The 23,549-nt window shown below is 39.5% G+C and overlaps 4 protein-coding genes across 8 annotated transcripts; 1 reads left to right on the plus strand and 3 right to left on the minus strand.

Annotated features, from left to right (window-relative positions):
- LOC125476774 lies at window positions 1–3,719 on the minus strand. Of its 5 annotated transcripts, XM_048583289.1 has the most exons (4): window positions 3,387–3,719; window positions 2,830–2,877; window positions 1,392–1,490; window positions 1–1,316 (listed from the first exon to the last, which is right to left on the minus strand). In XM_048583289.1, the coding sequence occupies exon 4, from the start codon at window positions 1,301–1,303 to the stop codon at window positions 209–211; it is 1,095 nt and encodes a 364-aa protein (XP_048439246.1). In that variant the 5' UTR covers window positions 1,304–1,316; window positions 1,392–1,490; window positions 2,830–2,877; window positions 3,387–3,719; the 3' UTR covers window positions 1–208. The 5 variants fall into 5 exon arrangements, with proteins under 5 accessions (XP_048439246.1, XP_048439244.1, XP_048439245.1 ...); XM_048583287.1 differs by lacking the exon at window positions 1,392–1,490 and having other exon boundaries at window positions 3,387–3,718; XM_048583288.1 differs by having other exon boundaries at window positions 1–1,490; window positions 3,387–3,718.
- Window positions 3,720–5,929: 2,210 nt separating this feature from the next.
- On the plus strand, window positions 5,930–10,464 carry LOC125476775 (kinetochore protein NDC80 homolog). Its single transcript, XM_048583293.1, is given in 5 exon segments — window positions 5,930–7,121; window positions 7,124–7,238; window positions 7,515–7,761; window positions 9,649–9,795; window positions 9,948–10,464. Coding segments are annotated over 5 exon segments (1,746 nt in total). The 5' UTR covers window positions 5,930–6,136; the 3' UTR covers window positions 10,200–10,464.
- A 156-nt stretch (window positions 10,465–10,620) lies between these two features.
- Window positions 10,621–15,942, minus strand: LOC125476776 (mitogen-activated protein kinase kinase kinase 1-like). The gene is made up of 8 exons (XM_048583294.1): window positions 14,817–15,942; window positions 14,037–14,121; window positions 13,866–13,928; window positions 13,372–13,529; window positions 12,682–12,754; window positions 12,502–12,561; window positions 11,974–12,084; window positions 10,621–11,511 (listed from the first exon to the last, which is right to left on the minus strand). The coding sequence occupies exons 1-8, from the start codon at window positions 15,659–15,661 to the stop codon at window positions 11,299–11,301; spliced, it is 1,608 nt and encodes a 535-aa protein (XP_048439251.1). The 5' UTR covers window positions 15,662–15,942; the 3' UTR covers window positions 10,621–11,298.
- Window positions 15,943–17,993: 2,051 nt separating this feature from the next.
- LOC125476777 (probable serine/threonine-protein phosphatase 2A activator 1) lies at window positions 17,994–21,259 on the minus strand. Its single transcript, XM_048583295.1, has 2 exons — window positions 19,923–21,259; window positions 17,994–18,189 (listed from the first exon to the last, which is right to left on the minus strand). Exons 1-2 carry the CDS (start codon window positions 21,110–21,112, stop codon window positions 18,183–18,185), a joined length of 1,197 nt encoding a protein of 398 aa, XP_048439252.1. The 5' UTR covers window positions 21,113–21,259; the 3' UTR covers window positions 17,994–18,182.
- Window positions 21,260–23,549: the final 2,290 nt, after the last annotated feature.

The raw sequence follows: 23,549 nt of genomic DNA on the forward strand, positions 1-23,549 counted from the left end.
AAGGGTAAAATTACATTCATACATTGAGGAAGGAATAAGGTAAAATTACATGTTGAAAATATATTACACAACAGAGGGAAAAGGCCCCAAGCCTTTCAAATGAGAAATAAATCCAATGCAAATGCGAGAAAGTTAAAATACTAACTTCCTTTTATTCGTTTTTGTGCAATCACTCCTAAAATTTGTGTGTCTAAACAAGTGTTCCTACTTATCTTTCATCACTATTTCCTTCTCTACGCGCACCTCTCCTCCCAGAACGTCCCAACAACACCCTCCCATGACGCCGAAGGCGGCTCACCAACGACATACCACCACCATCGTCGTCACCATCACTTCCATTCTCTTCATCTTGATCAGAGGAATCTAAACCTCCAATTGGAGTTGTGTGCCTAATGCCAGCAGCACTGCCATCCGCTGAGTGGTGGAAGGCCCTCTCTGGCTGCCGTAGACGTCTTGTCAGGTCAGTGCCTGGTGGCCCAAATGCATGTAATAGGAAAAAGACGTTCACCAGATTGCCATCGAATCCCAGCCCGAATCCCCCATTTCTTTCGGGAGCATCTGCATCAAAGCCACCATCTTCTTCGTCTGTATCCAAACCATAATTATTTCTTTCTATTACATAATCTCCAAAAACCATTGCCCCTGGCATGGTAGACTGGATTGTGCTCATCAGATCGTTCGTCTCACGCTCATGCTCAAGACTTCTCCATTTCTGTTCGAGGTCTGGATCCACTTCTCGTGGCCGCGCGGAGGGGTGTTCTTCCTTCACATGCCTCCTAAGCTCCTTGTAATTTCCGACAAATGAGCAATTTTCTTGCATGCAGCTTCTCCTTTTTGTATTTAGATAATCTCGTGCTGGTTCAAGAACAGTCCAGCCCTTCACCTGGCCCCTACAGAGGGGGCATGCAAGCTCTGTGACTTCACACTTGTGTACTGGCCATCCAGCATCTGGTACCACAGTTGGATTGTTGTTGGAGCCAAGCAATGGTTGTCCATGATCAGCCGACCCCATTTTAGTATAAGCTTTCTTGTACTGGCCAAGACAGTTGGAATGCCGAAAACTAGTTCCACACATGTAGGGACGGCAACCTTTGTCATGAGAAGAACAAAGGAGAAGGACAGCATTGTGAGGATACTCCATGCACACAGAACATGTTGCATCCTCCCAGTCTTTTTTTTCCAAGTCTCTGCATTTCCTCGGGCATAGATCCTCCAATAGATCTTGATTGTTCTGCAATGGGTATGGAGTTGCTCTGTATAGTCGGGAAGCAATTCTGCGTCGTCCCCGGCTACCTTTTGCCATTTCTATGATTTACCTGCAAATCATATTGCAAAATTTATACCAGAACCATGATAGTCCAGATATACGCACATGGAACTTTAAAGTTCACCCTATTACTGCAGATGCCAATCCTGTGCTTCAATTGTCAAAGTCTCAAAGAATAACAATATATCAGAACCTTGAACTTGAAAAGAAGCCATAGTGCGCCCTTCAATCACCAATTTTTCAGATTAGGTCATCTCATAAAAACTCCTCACAAGCGGTTAAAAAGCACACACACAAAAAGGAGTGATGACAAACTTTGCAACTTAAACTCTTATCCATGGTTGTAGAAAAGGGGAAAAAAGGAAAGAAAAAAATTGTCCTGTAAAATTATTAATTTTTAAATAGAAAAAAGGAAAGAGAATCCCCTGTCCTCATAGCACGCAACACATCCAACACCAAGTGGGAGAATCTTAAGACATCACTCTTTAAACCAGAAATGCATACATGCAATTTCCTCCAAGATTGCAATTCCAAATACGGATGCGTATCGATTTGCAAGGTGAAGCACAGGCATATCCATTCACAAGGGAAGAGGGTAAAAAAAAAAAAAAAACGCTGACTATGCCTAATACGTTCAAATAGGACAAAAAACAAAAAAGAAAGAGAAATAAGTGCCCTCTTCTGTCTTACCTGACTACATTCAGGGGACATGTGCCTTCATATAGTTCAAGAGATGTGACAGCAATGATTTAGGGCCATCTAGACCATCCAGAACAGTTGTTCCAATCATGAAATAAAACATATGCATCCTTGCTTGACAAATTTCAAAATCTTCTGGTTAAGGACGGTAGCCTCCTGACTCAAAAAGTTATACACTACTACGCTGCTCAACTTAATGCAGAATTCTGCAATCTAGCAAGACTAGAAATCCATATAGCAGACAGATTCACAGTTAATGCTTAAAAAAACAAAGAAAATTTCAGAAGCCCATAAAATTTGCTAATCTTAAAAGCCATTGCAAGCAAGGTCTAAAATCATCCTATATTCTTCTGAACACCAGTCGTTTCTAGATCCCTGCTTGTGGTCTATATTCAAAGGACTACAGAACTAAAAGCAATGGGACGAAATAATTTAAATTGGGCTTTCCTAAATACAGTTGCAAAATGAATTGTCACAATTGAATTCTAAACTATGACTTAAAGCCTTGAATTTTTAGATCAACTATCAAACCCAATGAATAAAGAACAAAGTACCTCGAGATCAACTCTCAGATCATTGATATTGAAGGGGTCAAAACAGCCAGTGCTCAATTGATTCTTCAAGAAAAAAAGACACACAATTGCATATACACTAGTACGAATCTTGAATGATTGAACTACTGAAGTAAATAGAAATCACCGAAAACTACGTGATTAGTAGAGATTAAAATGTTGGGCAAAGCCAGAAACTGCTTGAATCTTGACTCCACGCAATCAAGCCAATTATGCCCAGAAACACATACATTTCATTCCAGCTAAAGATATAATCTCTGGTAATTGAAACTGAAAACCAGAAAGCCTCACCTGAGAGGCGGTCAGAGCAATTCTGGATCCGAGAGAAGTTAATGGCGTCTGAGATACAATCACAAGAGAAACAGAAACAAGTCAGAGATTTATACAGACAACGTGTTTATGGGAGTTAATATATTAATCAAATTACAACCAAAAGCCTGAACCAAGCACATGGAACCTCACCCTTTATCCATATGAGAGAGATCCACAAATATATTAATTAATATTCAAATTTAGTTAAAATTAGAATCTTTTGTAAAAAGCCAAAGATAAAATCATAAAAGTGAAAGTGAAAAATCTCAAATTTTGGTTAAAAATGAAAATTGTGGACTTTTGGTTGCTCAATTTTGCAAGCAAAGGATAACCCAGCTTTCAAAATTCAAAATTCAAATTTCCAATTTTAAATTGGAAAAGTAAAAGAAAATGAAAACAGAAGAGAGAGAAAAACTACATAACTAATTGATTTTCCTTTCATTTCTCGGCAACCAAACAGACTCTCAAGCTCGAGAAATGAAGGAAGAAGAGAAAAACATCTGATAAGATAAATTGAAAAAGTATCGCAATCGCACCAGATATAGGTATATGCACTACTACTGCAATTGTTGAAACTTCAAAAGCGGTCAGAGTCGGAGCAATTTGGAATTTGGATTTGGGGGAGAAGAAGGGAAATTAGGGTTTCAGAGGAGGCGGAAGAATCGAGGCAGAGGCTCAGAGCTAAGCGAATGAGGGACGGCCGGGGGGGGGGGGGAGGGAGCGAAATGAAATCAAAAAAGCTTTGTTTGTGGCGAAGTTTCTTTCATTTTTAGAGAGAGAAACGAGGAGAGAGGAAGCTCCAAGCTTTTCGTCGATTTCGAGTCATTTCTACGCTACTCTCTGTGAAAACTGTATTGTATTCTCCTCTCTCTCTCTCTCTCTCCTCTGATATGTGATCGGAGACGTGGGGGCAGCTGATTTGATTTTGAATCCACGCGCTGCTTGGGCGGCTGTCGAGCACGCTCAGTTTCACTGGTTTAACGCAGTCAGTCACGTTGTCACGTGCCGTCGTGCTGTACTGTAAATACGTGTCCACGTTCTAAGATTCACAGTTTGTCAATTTCACGTGGTTATCAGCCCAATGAGACAATTTGTCCTTCGATGAAAGTACGGATAGTAAACCACGTATTTTTATATAAATGATGAGAAATTTTATTTTTTAAGTTATTAATTTTTTAACATACAAATCCCACTATTTTTATAATGACACGTAGTACACCATCTCATGTGCCGGTTATACTGAAAAATATCTCTTATAAAACAATATGCATATAACTATAGTAGTTAAATTTATAGTATTATAAGATTCGTCTAGAAGCGTTTTTGAAATAACTGCAAATCTTTTTCAAAAATAATATTTTTAAATTTTAAAAGCGCTTGAAGTGAAATGTGATTTGAAATGCATCATTGAAATTTCATAAAAAATTGATTTGACTTGCATATTCAAAATGTTTGTAAAATGTGGTTTGAAATGCATATTTGAAATGTTTGACAAAAGTGATGGCTAGTAGAGGACGTTAATCCATTGTCATATTTCGTTGAGCCGTTGTAAATTATGTTCCTTGGATTTTGAAGGTTTTTCTTGAGTGGTTTGAAGCTGGCTTTTGTTAGGGTTTCGTTGAGAGGTATGGTTCCTTGTTCTGTATTGTATGCCATTGAGTAGCCTGGAATCCATTTATATTATTTTGAATTTCATTGAGTGGGCCCGAATCTCTTTCACTCCGCGATTTTGTTGAGTGATCCGGAATCGTACCCTGTTTGGATTCCGTTAAGTGGTCTAGAACCCCTTCTACTCCTCGATTTCGTTGAGTGGTCAGGAATCATACCTTGTTCGTTTCTGTTGAGTGGTCTGAAACCTATTTTTCGTTAGATTTCGTTGAGTAGTCCAAAATCGCATCCTTTGGGCAAATAGAAAAAACACAAATTGACACAAAAGAAAGTTATGATTTAAGAATCACCAAAGGTCACTCTTGATAAATACTTCTGAAATATAAATTGTGAGAGAAATTCTCATTTTTTTTTAATTTCAAAGGTTTGCTCACCTAAACATAAGAGCGGTCCAGCCCATGGAGATAGGTTGGCACCATCAAAATCCACTTTAGCTAAGCTAAATAGGCTGGCACCTAGCCCAAGCCAACTTGTAGGGCGAACCAAAACGTGCTGAGTAATGTCCCGGCCTGTGTGACGTCATGCTAGTGTTAGCGAGGCCCACTCCTTTTTTTTTTTTTTTTTTTGGCATCATGTGCATGGGAAACACGTGAGCGTGGGCACACGTTCTTGACAAAAAATAGGCGGCGGGGCTTGCTGGTGCGAGTGCAATAATCTAGAGCTGGGAGAAACCACGTGGCGCATCTTTGCCCATTGGATTTCCAACGGTAAAAAAATTTTGAAATTCAAACCCAATAGCTAGTGACGTGGCGCGTTTTGAGCCGTTCGATTCCTAGATCAACGGTCCACGATTTTCGGCCAAAAAATGTAAAAAAAAGAGAAAAAGAAAATGGTCAGAATTATGATCGTTGGCCACGTGTCCAAATTTGGACTGTTGGATTTCAATATTTTGCAAATCCAACGGTTCAGATTAAATAACTTAATAAAAAAACATATTAAAAATTGTTTAAAAATACAAAAAAAATTAAAACAAAAAATTATTTATTTTTTTCTATAAATACCTAACCATCATCTTCCCCCTTACACCACATTTCAATATTTTGAACATTTTCAACACTTTATCGGAAATCTATCCACAAAATAATACTTTCGGATAATGACACGTGGCGTGATAAGATTGGTTAAAAATTCTATCCGAAATTAAAATTATTTTTTTAATTATTTTATAAAAAAATTAATAATATTTTAATACGAATTAACTAGATTTTGTGCTACTGCAATATTTAGAAATAAAAATGCATTTGATCAATTACAGTTCATTGAGATCAGTAGATTAAATAGGCTAGTGGCAACGCATTTTTAGGAGTAGATTTGCTAAAACTAAGAGGCGAGCAATAACACCCTTGAAATCTCAAAAAACAAAAACAATAATATCATCCAATATGAATAAATAAAACTGAAGTGAGTCGTACCCTTGACGCCATACAAGGAGCAAGGATATCTCCAAGGTTGTTCACCCAAGTGTAAGTGTGGAGTGGACGGCTCAGATCGCATGGTCCGGAAAGTGGGGATCATTGAATAGTGTCCTTCGCACAGCTCAGATCGCTGCCACTGCTACTTGCAGGAGCGGGAAAAACAGTCTGAAAATTGAAACGCAAAAATAAAGAAGGAAAGAAAGATGAGAGGCACAAGCCGTGGGCGAGTCAGGGAGTCGTTCAACCCACGCCCACCACCGGCGACGCCGCTGGACCACTTCCGCCACCAACGGGACTCCGATGCCAGCTTTGCAAGCAGCCGCCCTTCCTCTGTGGGCATGGGTCCCACCACCACCGCCCTCGACCTGTACAAAGACCGCTCCTTCCAGCAGTCCACCGTCTCCGCCATCAATTCCTACCTGTCCTCCCACTCCCTCCAATTCTCCCTCAAATTCCCGATCCCCTCCGCCAGGGAAATCACTGAAACCCTAAAGTTCCTCCTCGCCCGCCTCGACTACCCTTCCCCCAAGCTGGAGGACGACCTCCCCCTCCTCCTCAAATTCCTGAAATGCCCCTTCAAGCCCAACAAGGCCATGCTCCGAAACCCCACCGTCAACGCCCACCAGTGGCCCACTCTGCTCGCCGTCATCCACTGGGTCTTCCAGATTGTGCTCTACACTGACCATCTCGCCGCCGATTCCCGGGCCTTCGTCGAGAACAATGCCATATCTGAGTACGCCCTGGAGAGTTATTTGCATTATATACACGGGGACGACGACGCTGTGGAGGCCTTGGACCGAGATTTCTTGGACAAGTTGGATAGGGAGAAAGAGAATGCGGAGGAGAATGTTAGGGTATTGGAGGCAACCGCCACGGAGCTGCAGGGGAGGGTGGAGACAATGCGGTCGGAGCCCTCCAGGAGGGAGGCGCTGGAGAAGGAGAGGGGTTTATTGGAGGGGGATGTGGTCAAGTTCAACGAAATCATAGGGAATCTGGAGAAGAGTATCGCGAATTTGGAGGCGGTGATGGAGGGCAGAGAGAAGGAATTGGAGGCCAAAGTGGTGGATAATAAGCGCATTTGCCAAGAGAATGCGGAGTTGAAAAATAGGGTGGAATTGCAGACCTTCAATGCCAGGGATGTGGATAGAATGAAGAGAGAATTGCAGGCTGTGGAAAGGGATATTGGGGAGCCGAGCTCGAGAGGAATGCGTGGGAGGAGAAGTCTTGGGAGCTTGATACCATGCTTAGCCATAAGTTTAAGGACCTGGAGGCTGTGGCCATGGACTGCAACCAGGCTATGAGGAGGTTTGTCTTCCTTTTCATTTGATTTTTTCTTGTTCCTTGCTAAAGAAATGTAATTTTTGTGTCTAATTGTTTTGGGATGCATATCATTGACTTTGATAGTGACGATCCAATTTGGCATCGAGCCATTATGGCTAGTGATTTGTTTGAAGTCATTTGCCTACTTGTTTTTATTTGTTTTAATTGTTTGCTGGCTTATGACAGTCGACAGTGCCACAAGTTTCGACAAAACTTAGTAATCTTTTGTATGCAATTTCTCCTTATCTTTGGTGGTAGCAGGTTGAAACTTGGTAATGGATTTCAGTATGGATTGAATGCTAAGGGATCGACACCAGCTGAGATTATGGGGATTGACTACAAATCAACATTAAAGCCTTCACTTGACTCCTACTTAGACGATATAAAGAAAAGCTCTGTGGATAAACTGGAAGAGTTGATATCCCTTCAGAAACAGTCAAGTGAACTTTCTGCTCAGATTGAGGGCAAACGAAATTATATAGCGACGCTTCAATCTCATATTGACGAAGTAAGTGGATCAAAATTAAGCCACTTTTCATTGTTGTGCATAGGAAGGGAATGAGTTATTTCATTTGGTGTGCATATGTAGAGGTCTCCTTTCTTGGTCTGGTTATTGTTGTCACAAAACCGCGTAGTCCATTCTATTTGGTGTTGATGATGAGTCCTTTTTATTGTTCCCACAACAATTTTTCTACTGCTCAATAAATTATTCCAAAATTAATTCAAATGTTAAAATCCTTAGGATGCTTTCAAATGCTAAATTTTATTTGAATGATTCTTTTCTTTACTACATTGAGCTCATTCCAGTTTTGTAAGGAAGTGTCTTTGGGTTTTTATAATCATGGTTAGGGTTTGGTGTTTCCCATGCACTGACATTTTTCTTGGTTCATCTGCATTTTGGATTTAAAGTTATAAGTTGCAGCAACTATAACAGTGAGAAAGAAATATTTGTCTGCATGAGTGCATATTATTAGAATCTTCCAGGTTGGATTTAATGGATAAATGCTGCTAGGTTAGGAAGCATGTTGGAGCTTTATGGTTTGAACTTTGAACTGTGAAAGCAAGTATTGTGGGACTAAGTGCGAATATAACTAGTGACAATATATGGGCTGTGAACAGTGTTCTTATTAGAATTATGAATGGGAGAGGGGATGGATTTGGGAATTTAAGGTATGTTTTTTCTTGTTTTGTTTTGTTTGGAATGAATGTATATCCAAGGTCTACTTGCTGCTTAAAGTGGTTGGAGTGCTCAAAAGTGTCTGAGAAAGTTATAAAGGTTCAGTGACAACTGACAAAGTCACATCATATGCTAAACTAGGATTTTGAATTGTAAATCCCAAATAAGTGACACCACTTTACCGTTAGAGAATTGCAAACTACCTACCCGAGAGCATCTTTCCTAGAAATAAAGGGTATCTTTGTTGGCATTGGCCTCTTAAGGCCCTATATGTTTAGTCTTGAGCTTTCCTTTCTGGAACATTTCATCTCCTGCCATCTCAGAATCATGTTGTCATTTATGCCTGTTGGCATGTACCTGTTGCTGCGCAACATGGTATTTGTTTGCCTACTTTTTAGCATTTTCTTGGTAGAATCTAGGGCGTCGGATTCATAAGAGTTGTTTGATCAATTTGAAGAGGCAAAGTGAGAAAAATGAAGGATGAGAACCTGGCTGTAGACAATGTAACGACGGAATATTCATGTAGCCAACCTTATGGTTTTAATCTTGTGGATGGATCTATAAAAAAGGTCTGGAAAATAGTGAACTGCACTTCACACAAACTACATAAAGGGTGCTTTTGGATGACGGCAAACCTATTATACTTCTTGTTTGGAGAAAGACCCGGAAAAACATGAACCGCTTAAGGAAACCAATCTGGTTTCAGAAGTTTCAACAGTGGCAGGCAAAATAAATGCAGCCTGAGGGAGCATATTAGTTTTGGAGAGCTCTGGTGTTCTAGTCATGGCATAAACCATTGGATTTTGTACACAGGCCTCGATGCTGCTTTCTGGTTTTACTGATTTGGTCCTTATCCCCATAAGTTTTTTAGCACCAAATTTCTTTCGTGTCTTCTAGAAATATATAAGACCTTCATGCAGTAAAGTCTTAGGTATGTTTTAAAACTTTGTTATTAACATAATGAACTCTGATAACAAAGTAAAATATCAACTTTAAGGGTTATTGATCCTGTCATGTAAGTTCGTATTTACCTTGTAGAGGATAGGGAGGTCCGTTTCCAAATATTGATCCTGTGGTGGGACTCATGGAAACCACCCTTACTTTTGAAGCATCTTATGGTTATTGTTCCAATATGGTTTGGACTTTGGGACAGAAATACAATTTTACAAGGATTTTGTTTTGACTTCATCTTTTGCTTGTGTATATTTTACCCGTTAGGTTGAAGCTCAACTGAACTTGTTGAAGAAAGAGACACAGGAATACACTTCTAGATGTGCAGCTGAAGCTAGAAGCTTGATGGAAGATGTTCAAAGGGAGACTCATAACTTGAATACTGTGGAAAGAGAAGCAGACGAGATTCTGAAGGTTTTTCTTTAACTTATTTCTTGAATAATTAACTTAAAGAAGTCGGTTTTTTCTTAAACTTGTTATGGTCACCAAATTGTTATGCCATACGAAAATCCTTAACTAGGATTTTGCTAAGTTTGATATCATAACCAATCTCATATTTCTTGCAGACCTCCAAACTGAAACTGCAGGATGCAATCAAGCAAACTGAAGAAGAAACCCAAAAGTGCGCTTATGAACTCATGGCAGTAGCTGACTCAGTCTCGAAGTACAAAGAATATGTGCAGTCTAAGATTTTTGAAATGAAGAGAGATGTCTCGGAAACAGCTGTTGCTGTATCAGACACTCACAAAAGTTGCTTGGAATCGCAATTTGGTTTTCTGTACGGTGCAAACCAGCAATCAGAAACGGCCCTCCAATAGGCTTTCATACTCGATTCACCGTCCTGCTGCTTACCGGTTTTAAACTATCATGCTGCAAGTTCCGTTATTTCATCTGATGGGTAATTAACTGCCATCTTAATTTATCTTTTGATTTTTGTTTGTTACTGTTTTGATTAGTTCTACTAATTAGATGGTATCCTAAGTTTCTTAGAGTGAAGAGTTTCCAAATGAGTATTGTATGAGAGCCGTATATATACTATGTACAAAGTTTATGCCATTTTATGTAACCATATATTTTAGCGAATCGGATATCTTTTTTTTTTGTTATTATTTTCATTAGTTCTACTAATCAGATGATATAATGTGAGAATTGCAGATGAATTCTAGGGTATGAGCTTTGAGTTTCGGGTCTTGTTTAGATCTTGACCCGTCTATTTCTAACAAGAAAACTAAAACGTAATGGTTATCAAACAGGCTCGGTGGATTAGGTTATCAAACAGGCTTGATGCCAATCCACCGAGCTTCATATTCAATTGAGTTGTACCCACGAGGAGGTTATCACAAAAATTATTTACAGCAAGTCAATAATCTACAACATGTGCTTATATCATGTTTTGTTCTAACTACAATTAATTCCCCCAGAAACAAGGTAGCTTTGTAAAACAACTTGCCCTCTAAGTAATGTACAAGTACCCATGATATTGCTCGCAAACTTGTCGACTAGCATACATCCGTTTCAAGCATTCGGGTCAGTTTTGCCATACCAGGAACTAGTTCAATGAATAATCGGGCAGCGGATAGAAGGTTATGCACAGTTCATCTCCTTGAACGAGCTTCTCTGGTCTGTCAAGTCCCTAATATTGTAGATCCACACAGAAGGACCAAGAGGTGCTTTCTTTGATTCACAAGCCATTCGCATCTTTGTGAAAATATTGGGAGCATATCCCCTTTCCCTAAACCACGTTCGTGGAAGCTAACGCTCTAACATAGCTTGACAGCGTGTATAGATTCAATGCTCTAACATAGCTTGACAGCGTATATAGATTCAATCGCTAAGCATGTATGAAGGGAAGTAAATCGCAGTACCAGTTCCTCTATATTACCTTACGATGTCACTGAGGTTGGTTGACCAAAGCATTCACGAACGAAAACTGTTGCAATGAGGAGAAGCTGGGACAGAGGATGTGTGGAGTGGCCTTCTCACAAATGGATGGTTCAGTAGCTGAGCCGCAGTAGGTCGACTATTAGGGTTAACTTGTAAACATTTCAAAATGAAATCTTGTGCATCGCTTGATAACCAATCAGGAACTGGAGGAGGTTCACCCTTGCCAATCTGAAATAATGCTTGCATCTGCCAATCAACACAAACAAGAACATGATTTTTCTCAGATTCCTAAATGACTCTGCAAGGGACAACTTAGTGATCTGTCTTGTTTATCACATGTCTTAACCTTCTCGCATGAGTGACAGTCCAAATTGATTAAGAATACTAAGGTTACCCTAACCGTCACTGATGTCTGAGTAGAAATCGTAGGGTTCAGGTTTTGTAAGGGGTAAACATAGGTCCATGACTCTTGATTAAGGAATCTAGGTACATGGAAGAGTAAATACATATTGCTAATAGGTAGCACAAAGGCTGAGTACAAGTAGGATGATCCGGGTAAAATCTCATGGTGGGGGATGTGTGGCATGAGGTCGGTTCCTACATCCAATGATCTAGGTCAAAATGTAATGCGGGCATATTGTTATGCATTTCTTATCCTAAAGAAAAGGTAAACGATTAGCATTATATGAGCAGAAATGTTGAACATACGCCTTCCAGGTGAGAGTATGGAGGCCGGCGGGTTAACATCTCTAACACAGCGCATCCAAGGCTCCATATGTCAGCTGCAAGCCCATAGCCACGATTCCTTAGATTAACAACCTACAATTTTACAGCTTACTGGTCAACAGGTTAACTCAAAATCCATGAAACAGATAAGCATGCTCGTAGCAACTAATTACCAATTATATTACTGCAACAGAAAATTCAACTATGGATGAGAACTGAAAGAAAAAAAAATCAGTGTCTATTGCAAGGTAAATGATGAAAATTAAGTTTTGTACGTCAAAGAGTAACTGGACAATAACAGCTAAATCCTAATTTCAATTAGGGAGAGCCTAGTCATAAAATAAATGAATATCCAATACAACAGTACAAGTTATCGGCACTAACTACATGGACAATCACAACTAGATGAATTACTCTACATCATACTAGTTTTACTATCCAAAGGCGGTTGTTGAAATATCAACCTGATGTGTACAACAAACATATTTATCGTAAAGAGAGGAGGCAAACCTCAGGCGCCATCCAATAAGCAGTCCCTTTGCAAGACTTCACGTCATTAAATTTGGTTGCCTAGAAACAGAAGGCCAATGTGGAATGATTCAGCATTAGAATTTCCATGGATTTGCATTTCGACAAAACAGAAATTCTATGAAATGATCATTAGAGAGACGTTAGCATTAGGAATTCTACCTTGGCTAACCCAAAGTCTGCAAGTTTCACAGATCCACTTGCATCCACCAATATATTAGCACATTTGATATCCCTGGAAAAAATAATCTTATAAATATAGATAATAGAATCAAATATTAAACTTCTACAAGTGCAATATCAATATAAGGAACACATAAGTCTAGAAAGCAGAAAAATATGTCCAAGGGAATTATACAAGTGTAGGTTAAACGAGGATTGCTTGGTTCGTTATTTTTTACGTAGTTGTATCTTATCTCTATGTGGGCCTGTACTGTAATTACATATATAAAATGTTTCACATTACATGACGGGAGAGATTTTAATTCAGATAGGAGGAATTAGAAAATGCACCTCATGAGCATTACAAAGTTATGCGGTAGGGATTTCTAAATGGCTCCTTCCAACTATTCATTTACAAATTCCCCTATCATGTCTTTTGTAATGCATTTCTAATTCCTCCTACCAAACATTTTGTGATCCATTTCTTCTTCATTTTGCCTAAATGCCTTGGGATTTGGAAGACCCTCACCCATTTCCCAAACTCTTCCTTATATTTTGTTCTACTGGTTGTTCACAGCTTTGTCTACTAAGATTAGCATAGGTCAATGGTTCAATCCCTTTCAGTGTAACCGCAAAAGACAAAGAAAGAAAGATCACAATACAAAAATTCCAGTACCAAAATTATATTACCTGTGAACCACATCACGATCATGAAGATATGTCAACCCGCTTAAAATCTGCCTTGTAAACCCAGAGACTTGAGAATCCCTCAAGAGATACTTCTGATATAGATTTGCAAGTGAGCCTTTTGTTACAAGCTCAAGGAAGATATAGAGCTTAGTTTCATCCTGTAATAATATTACAATGAACAATTAGTGTACAAATCAGGAGAGTTCAATAAATATATTAAATTACATTGAAATATAGCAAGCTACTTTATCTTATGATTGCAGCTTGAGTAGTTGCATTGGTGAAGCATTTCTTTAACTGATCGTTTATGGTTCTACAGATACATGTACAGACATCCACACATACACACATACAAGTACAAATACCTATGCACTAACTGCAACAAGATCAAATGCAAAAGGAAAAGATAAATCTCCCCCAATAAGTAGAAAGTTGTACTTCTAATAAACTGGCAGGAGCCAAAGAAATGCAAACCAAGAAAGAAAGAAGCACACCTTGTCTGTGCCCAGATATTGAACTATGTTGTCATGTTCAAACTGACTTAAAAGAGAAATCTCCTGTACAATAAGAATCGTATTAGAAGAAAGAATGTTAAGGAATCCAGAAAACACAATAGCATCTGCTGAGTAAGAAAACACAATCAGAATAAGACTGTTTCTTTCGACCTGTTCAAGTTGGATAACACTCTGCTTCCCCTGGCTCCCTTGATCCAGTAAAGAAACCTCCTTTACAGCGAAAAAGAATCCATCACTGCAAAAGAACATTTGCAGCATGAAATAAACAGAGGGAGTGAGACCAACATGTTGATTTTGTTGAACAGAATAGCCCCAGTTTAATGCAATCCCAACTTCACCTTCTCCATCCTTTTCTCTAACTTTACAACTTCTTGCTAAGAAAAATTCTAAACGCTTTGAGTGGAAACGCCTAAAGTAGAATTGAATGCTTACACTATGAAAAATAAAACTTGGAAATGGTAGGGATAAAGTTTTTCAGGACTACCTCAAAGTTTTATGGGTACATTATGCAAAAGATTAAAAAGAAACAAGTGCTTAAATGGATAGCAGCACAAGAAACTATAAAATTAGAAATGAGAATCGTATAACCATGAACGGCGGTCCCCCTTGTTATAAAAGTGGTGGTAGTCTTCGTGTCCTATGTTTCTATTCGTTAGCACTAAGTTCTTCAACGAATTCCCAGTCTCCTACCGAAGTATAGTTATTTCTTGTTCTATTTTGTCTCAAATTCAAAGTAACTTATTAGAGTTTGCAAATCAGTAGAGTAATGTCTTTAAAGTAAGACGCATTGGACCAAATATAAAATTCACAAGTTGTGTTCAGATTGGGTTTAATTCAAACATAGCGGTAATCACCAACAACAACAAGACAGAAACAAAATTAGCCTTCATACACATTTTGGATATATGGACGTGGAAGATGATCGCTTACTCAGTAAAGCCTTCATACACTGTCCCATAAGAACCACTTCCCAAAAGCTGACCCTTTTGCCACGATGACGAAAGACTCCGCCTGAATTTCCCATTCGGCGAAAAAATACTATGGATTGGCTCGGGGTTCACTCTTAAAATGCCAACAAAACCAACTTTGTCATCTGCATTTTGATCATCATTATAGTCATTGGATGGAGATGAGTTGGATGACAAACACTCGTCATTTGCTTCGTTTACCGATTCCCTCTCGCCATTTGCTTCATTTGCAAGCTCCTCTTCATCCGAATAGCTCACATGGCCAACGCGATTCAGCGAATTTACACCAATGTGGTCCTCCCGAGGCGAAAAAGATTTCAATACAACCGGAGGCGGGCGGAGACCCTTAATTCCTCCACCAGCACCGCCATTTCTCCCATTTCCCCCAAATTCTGCCAAACTCAAAGCCTTGATTTCACTGTCGAGCCGCATAACCCTAGCTTCGGACTTCTTCTCCAAAACGTCAACATTTGCTCTGTCGCGTAACTGAGGATGATGATTCTGATCGTGGAGGCGAGAGCGAGGGGTGACGTTAGAGGAAATGCGGGCCCGCTGGGCTTTCCAAGCGGCGACTGGGATGTCGAAGTCTTCGGGGCCGGAAAGTCCGAGGCTGCGGCAGATGAGGTCGAATTCGCCGTCAATGCCTCTGACGCGGAAACTGGTTTGGTGGTCGGAGAGAAGGGATTGACGGCCGCGCAAGGAGGATGAGGAAGGGGAGAGGGTAAAGGCGTCGTAGTCGTAGTTCTTAATGGCGTTTTGGCGGTCGAGTTTGGGTTTCGGACGTTTAAATTGCTTAGCGACGTCCATGATTTGCTGCTGCTGCTTCTTCAAGCACTACTAGTATGGTATGCTATGCGGTATGAGAGTATCAAGTTTGAAGGTTGGAGGATTGGAAGTTTGTGGTGGACGCCATTGACGTTTGCTTTGTCTTCTAGCTTCTGCTCTTAACTGGCGCTGTAACGCGGTTCTGCTATATTTCAATTTCAATTTCAATTTCAACTGGGGAAGGAGACGAGAGATAAAGAGCTGAAACGCTGACACTTGGCGGCACCTTGGAGGCCTATAGTTGTGGAGAAAAACTTGCATAAAACTTGTTCACCGCAGCGTGGCTTCCTATCCATTAATTCATTGCCAAAGTTTTAAAAGATGTTAAACGCTAGTCAGGCGGCGGGCTGAGGTTTAGCGGTTTGGTGGGCTCTACGCGGGTGCCTAGGCGGACTAAGTGGATTTAGATAAATTCATTATATTTCGTGTAAATAAATGTTTATTTTTACTTAAAATATATATAGTTTCATAATAAACTACAAAATAAAATAATATATATATTATGAAGTATTGAAACATAATGAAAACATGGGAAACAAGCATATAATATGTGTTCATTTAAGTATTTAACAAGTCTCTTACAATTTATTAAAAAAATGAAATGCAAAATGAAAGTTATCTATTTTCTGTTTAAGTGAGTCGCAACCTAGGCGGGTTAGGCGAGTGCCTTGGTGGTCTAGGCACCATTTCTTAATTTTCAAACGCTTAGACATTAATCGGGACGATGGTCAGCAGCCTAGCGTCGATTTTTAGAGCAGTGTTCATTGCTAATTGTAAGTTTTTCTTCACATGAAAATGTATTATTTGATTAGGACCCCAGGTGGAGGTGAACATGTTTCATATAAGTTGCTCTCCTAATTGTGATGCTAAGCTATGTCAACTTCTCCCTTAAGATGGAGCGTATTGTGAGGACTAGATACGCTAAATTGCCTAAAATCTCATTTAGTACTTCGGACTGTAATGACTATTTGTGTCAGATAAATTAACATGTGTGTTGGATAGTAACTATTTAAACATGCAATCGACTATTTTGTACTATGTTTACTATTGTATCTGACAATAGGACTTTAGACTACTTTTATTTTTTATATAAAAAAAAAAAAAACATTCGTATTATCTATACCATCTATTAACAAAACACTTGTTGTCAACCAAACGATGATGAAAAAATGATTAGGTCCTCTATTCATAATTCAATTAACATAAGAGCTTAGCTCATTAAGGCTAAGGAGGAGTTCCTTCTCAAAATACTTTGTGCCCTATTCACAAAACTTAAGTGCTTACGATCAGAACAGTTCATTATAAATCACTCTGTTATAGTCATCTCTGCAAAAAAATAACTCAAACTAAGATCGTTTGATCAATCAGTTGTAATACAAAGATAAACCGTTTGTAAGGCTTTTACTGAATCTGTTTATCTGTTTTTATACAATTCAAAAACTAAACGATCTTCATTCAATTGATATTTTTTTAGATATGATCTTTTATAGTCATATATAATATGAACACTTTCGATTATAAATACGAAGTTCTGTAAATAAGACATGAGATATTTTAAGGAGAAGTATCTCCTCAATCCTTGAGGAGCCAATATTACCTAAATAAAGAAAAAAAGAACAGAATAGAATTTTGAGATCAAATGTTTCGACTGTGATTTTCTCTTGTTTATGCAACTTAGTTTCCTGATTCTCTTTTGATATTATCTAAAAAGAAGAAGAAAAAAAAAAAGGTCTGAAAATCACTTTTCTTAGTACAAACGTAACAAAAATATAAAAATAAAAATCTTGTCTAGATTTCCTTTCATGTCTGGAATTGTGAGAGAAAGATTTTTTTTCCTAAGTACTTGGCATTTAAGTCGGTGCTCCACGTGTCACAATATAAGCACATGAATGTTTTGGGACTGTAGAGGGAGCATCCCTAAGATTGCTCACAAAATTCACTTATTATCTATACAATTTCTTTTTCTTTTTTTAGTCGAGCGATAAGAGTTAGTAAGTCAGATGTTAAATTAGTCACCGACGGAGTTCAAACTCACGCCATCATGGAAAGGCACACCACATTTTCACCACCATGGTAAAAGACCACTTGCATCTATACTATTTCTTAGCATACTAAGATTTGCATGCATTTACATGTCGAATGAACGCCTCACCCTCGACACTCTCCCTCTTCATTTCTCAATTCTGATTCAATCAACCTTATGACACCACCAAAACTAAGGACATTTTCCTAACAACAAATTTTTGTTTATGGAGCTTTTCCTTCTTTTGGGACCAGTTTTCAACTCAGAGTGAGATTTTAAAATCAAAAGCAGTAACATAACACCAAGAGACTGCATATTCAGTAACCATAGAAAGAACAAAAACAAGTAAGGAAAAAAAAAAAAAAACGACAAGTATACGTTTCCAATCTAGTAACCTGTTGACCTTATAATGGGTTATAAACCTGTAAGTTCTTTCTTCTACAACAGATGCCTCGCGTCGGTAGATCTCACACGACATTTCTACTCCCTGGGAAAACAAATATTTGAGAAATGTATCAGTTAACAAGCAGAATAAGCTTCACGCTATCAAAGAAAATATGCCTTCTAACAGTTGAAATGTACAATGCTGAATTAAAGACTGTCTAGATAGTTAACTGCTGTCAAATCACGATTGAGAAATTAACATCTCTGTTTAGATCAATCAACCAATGAAAAGTCTAATAGGAAACGCAAACAAATTATCAATACTACTTATACAAACCATGCTGCCACAGCACTAGCCGTTCACATAAGTGATCTAAGGTGAACGGTATTATATTCTTTTGACGGTTATCCTTATTCATAAGAACTTCAGATGGTTATCCTATGTTTAATGAAAACTGAAATGATCATAGCATGTTCCCTGGTATAGCTTTAAGCCTTTAAGGAAGCAGAGCGGCATTACTGGCTTACGAAAATAAATCTATTTTTACTCCAAGATGAGATTGCTCACAATCACAACTACATGAAGGCTCCTGCCAATATGCGGTATAGGGAAGCAAGATGTACACAGACACCCCTATTCCCCGAGAGGCTGTCTCTGCGAAATCAGGTCATTGGTGCAAGCCATACCATTCCACGAAGTCTCAACTTCAGATTGCTCACAAGTTCACCTTCAAAATCTTTTTTCCTGACTGCATATTTCCCAGAAAGCACCCTTGAGTGCCATCTTGTGGGATATGTAGTCCACATTTTATTAGATCATAAAATAATGACTGGTTGTTGGCAGGTACCATCATCCCCGATATACTCACAACTAGGCAATCAATCTAGCATGTCCCAGTTCTACAAAAGGGGCACCATTATAAAAAGGTAACAGAGGAACTGACTTAAGACCAAGTAAATGATGTCTCTCTTGTGGAAATAGAGGTCTTATTCACGTAAAAGCCAATAACTAAGTTCCAAACTTCAAAAAGGTAACCACTGAGGTGAGCCAAGACAAGACTGATGCACATTAAAACTTCCATAGTACCAGTCGTGATTGTGATCAAAAGAGGATTCTAGTATGTTTGTATTCAGAAAGGCAACTCCGAAACACCTAATAAATTGCATTCTTCGTCTTTACAGTACATAAACAAAATAAAAAAAAATATATATATTGGAATTTCCCATTTTTGCAACTTAAGGTAAACAGAATCTCACCATTCATAAGGGTTGTGCAGTAAATAGCATACAGATAATCTGAAAATCATGACTAATAACACTCTGCTAGACACCTGGCTCCAAAATTGCTCTATCAGAAATCTCGTTGATTTGACACAAGAAGGTTGATAACATAAGAGACACAATTTGGAAGCAGCCTTAATGTGAAAAAATGAGCCACTGGAGGTAATTGGCCCCACAATAACGTTAAATAAAAAACTACGACAACTGTTAGACATTCGCCTAGTGTTGTAGAGATATATATACCAATTCAAAGCATCATCCATGCCCAAATTTTTTAATCAAACCAATACAAGGTACCAAGCTTAACCAAGCACGCGGGACAACACCGAGTAATTGGCCTAGTAGCTTAGGTGCGGTTCATCCAAGTAAGGAAAACAAGCTCCAGCATTCTGCCAAGCTTAAGCGTAGTTCCTACGAATCTAAGTTTGTTAAACTATCAATACCCACTAGATTACATAGCAAAATGAAAATATTTCTTAATATCTTTCCATATTTGCACAAACTAGCAATCATATTCAAATCATTTAAAGAGAGGGAAATGGGCAAGGATCATACCACTTGATGAGCCAGCCAAACAGAAAATGCTGCATAATCGGAACCTTGCCCAACACCTCAGCCTTATACATCTTAAGCAACCCACTATTCACTTTGTTCCAATTAGGCACTCCGCTGATATCATCCAACAACGGTGAGTGCTCCGAAAATGGACCCTTCTTCACCTTCTTCACAAACTTAACGCACGAAAGATACAAATACTCTTTCGAAAAATTCTCCACGATATCATCATTGTGAATTGACTTAGGCTTCATATACTTATGCCCGATCAACTGCGACGCCCCGAAAATAAACGGTAGGAAATGGTAGTCATCGAGGCCCCAAACGCCGTGAGACCCCGCCGGCTCCAAGCAATACACCAACTGCAGCTTCCTCATCAAATCCAAGTACTTGACAAAAACTCGAGCCACGACAGCCGGATAATCTTCTTCTTTAATCACCCCCATTCTCGCCAGACAGTAAAGCCAAGCAGCGAAGTTGGTCTCATGCCCAGTACCATAATCGATTCGACTCGGGTTCCCGAAGCTATCAGTGAAATACGGGACGATCTCGATCGTAGAAGGGTGGAGATGCTCAGGGAGGAACTGCAGCATGAGGGAGTGGCTGGATTCGGACAACCGCTCGTGCCAGGAGCGGAATGAAACGTTGCCATATCGGGCGGCTTGCTGGGTGGGTGGGATTTCGTCGACCCATTGAATTAGGGTTTCGAGAATGGAGACGATGGTGTTGACGACGTCTGATTGGTGACAAGGGTCGGAGATTTTCTTGGCGCGGATGGACTCGGAGAGGGCGGCGATGAATCCGACGAAGTGTTTGCCGGAGAAATAGTCGTGGAAGCGGCGGAGATCGTCGGGGGACTGGATGACTTTGGAGGGGGATTGGAAGTGGTAGGGAGGGGAGATTTGGGGGACAGAGAGGGACTGAGGGACAGGGGCGAGGATGATGGCCTGTTGGGAGTTAGGGTTTGGAGGGAAGTTGATGGCGGGAGCTCGGATTGGGCGGTAGTTTGGGGGAGGGGAGATGTCGGAGAAGGAGGGTGGGGGTGCGGCCATGGGGGTTGGGGCTCCGCATTTGCAGCAGGTTGGGGTGGAAATGGAGGTGGCGGTGGAAGATGGTGGAGATTCTAGGGATTTGGAGTGTTGGTGGTGGTGGTGGTGGTCTGATTTGCAGGGAGTGGGTTGGGGTTCCATTTTTGGAGGAAGTGGAGGGAGAACAGAGTGGCAAACTCAAACGGGGAAGAGCGACGCCTTTACGCAAAATATCTCCTGCACTGCGTTTTAAAACTGTTGGATCAAATACGGCGGCTGAGATTAGATTGATATAAAAGAATTTGTACCTTGAAACGTAACGTAACACCAAAAGCGGCAGACCATACCCAACATCAATTTTCAAAATAAGAAAACAAAGACACATTATAAAACAAAGTTAGAGTATCACCGCCGTGATCATATCAACCACCACCATTACCCTCGTTACCATGGACAACATCACCTTCACGGTCTCACTATGGCAGTCGGCACCACCGCCACAGTCTCACCCTGACTACACCACCTGCACCTCGTCGCCACCACCACCTCCGCCGTTTCACTGTTGCGGCCACCCCCATTACCCTGATCATGGCCACTACCACCTTCACTATTTACCCTCACTATTACCACCACTCCAACCATCATTGCTACCAACACCACTCTCGTCTCAACCACCATCACTGTCACCAACGACACCATTACTACCAACACACAAGTTTACATTTTTATGACACATAAATATTGGTACCATACGCGTTTTCAAAGTCTTTATTCTCAAAACTCATTCTAAGATATTAAACTACTAGGCTCATTCTCAAATTATAAAAATGAAAAATTTTATTTGCCCTCTTCGTTTTACACAACAGTTGTTCAAAAATTGTTTTGCATTAAGTTACCGAACAGGCCCTTAATTTCTCCAAAACCTTTATTTTGACGTCTCGCAGATTAAGAACGCAGCTTTAATTTGATAAGAAAATTCAAGAATAAATTACGGCCAGGCCACCATTCAATTCTTGGGTCTGAAGAAATTGTATCCAAATTCGATTTCAGTTAACGCAACTCAGTCACGTACGTTCGATGAGTAGGTTCCGACGAGTGAGGGAGATCTGGTCATGGGGAGGGTGCGATGATGGAAAGAGCGTATGACATTGAAAGTCGATATGAGTCCACTGCTTAGTTTTTCTGTTTTTTGAGTTCTGGATGGCGTTCTACTTGGTGGTGGTGGCATTGTGACTACAAGTAAGAGAGAGAGTAGCGAGCATGTCTGCCCAAACTCCAGACAGAGTTTGAGAAGTTAGTTCCTAAACATGTTAATCAATATTTAAATAATAATTTAATCATTAACAACCATACCTAGCATCACCATTGATGATGACCAAGCTCTAATAAGAGACGTTGCTTAGACCATCTCCAACCCTTAGCCTAAAACCTAAAATTTTTAGCCCAGAAAATTTAGGTTTTAACATAGAAATAGGTTTTTTGCTCTATATTATTAAAAAATAAATTTAGGCTAAAATTTTCTTTTTAAGTAAATTAAAAAAAAAATTATGTGCACTAATTTAATTTTATGAACATTTTAACTAAAAATATTTGAATTCCGATAAATATTGAAAAAGCACTAAATTTAGGTGAATTTTAAGTTAAATAATTTTTTTAATTATTTAGCGGATTTAAATTTGGGCCGTTAGATTTTTCTTTTTTTTACCGTTAAATTTGATTATATTCAATCTCAGCCGTTAGATTCAATAAATCCTAAGAGACATGTTTACGTGGGTGGGATTCTGTTGATGGTGCCCACACTATTTTCTGGGCTAAATCCTGGGCTATTCTAGCTTTGTTTTAGGTTTTAGGTCCAATTTTAAACTTGGATTGGGTTGGATTTGGGGAGGGGAGGGGGGGGGGGGGGGGATGGAAGGGGAAAAATATGTTATAAGCCAGGGTTGGAGTTCGCCTTATGAGGAGCCTGCTCCTTTTGTCTAATACTCTGATGTTGATGGTGCAATGCACTGCTTGTTTTGGGGTTCTTTTAACATAAGTGGCAGCTTGGATGATGATCATCATGATGGAAACCTAATTGTTCAATTGCCCTACGTAACCCTTCTCCCAGAGGTTGCATTGCTTGGTGGCGGCTGACCAGTCACAAGGGCCAATTGTGCAAGCAGGCCAGCAGCCACCAAAGATGCTCCATGTCACAATTGGGCAGTAGCAGTAGATTAATTTTGTAACTACATCTTAGCGTGTGCTTGCGACTCCATATATTCAAAACAAGAGTAACAGAAACGCATTAACCAAGTCAAATGTGACATAGCTTTGGTGTGCATGGGTGTGCCCATGTCTGTTTATTTTAGGTTGTAGTATGATTTCATGTAAGCTAGCAGTGTTTCTATTGACTTGTTCCTAACTGACAGAAAGTATTACACCTTCAAAATCATGACGAAACTATATTTTCGTTTCAATGGACAAAAGAATTCTAAACTGAGGAAAGGGGATGAATCGAATAGATTTGCAAATATATACTAAACAAGACGCAATGATCAAACAGATAACATGGTCCAAAAGAGTTTTTAATCAAGTGTCCTCTTCTCTTCTATGGTGGCAA

The sequence above is a fragment of a genome, unplaced genomic scaffold (genome assembly GCF_019419815.1).
Source record: "Pyrus x bretschneideri cultivar Hongxiangsu unplaced genomic scaffold, Pyrus_bretschneideri_v1 Contig2, whole genome shotgun sequence".
Lineage (NCBI taxonomy): Eukaryota > Viridiplantae > Streptophyta > Magnoliopsida > Rosales > Rosaceae > Pyrus > Pyrus x bretschneideri.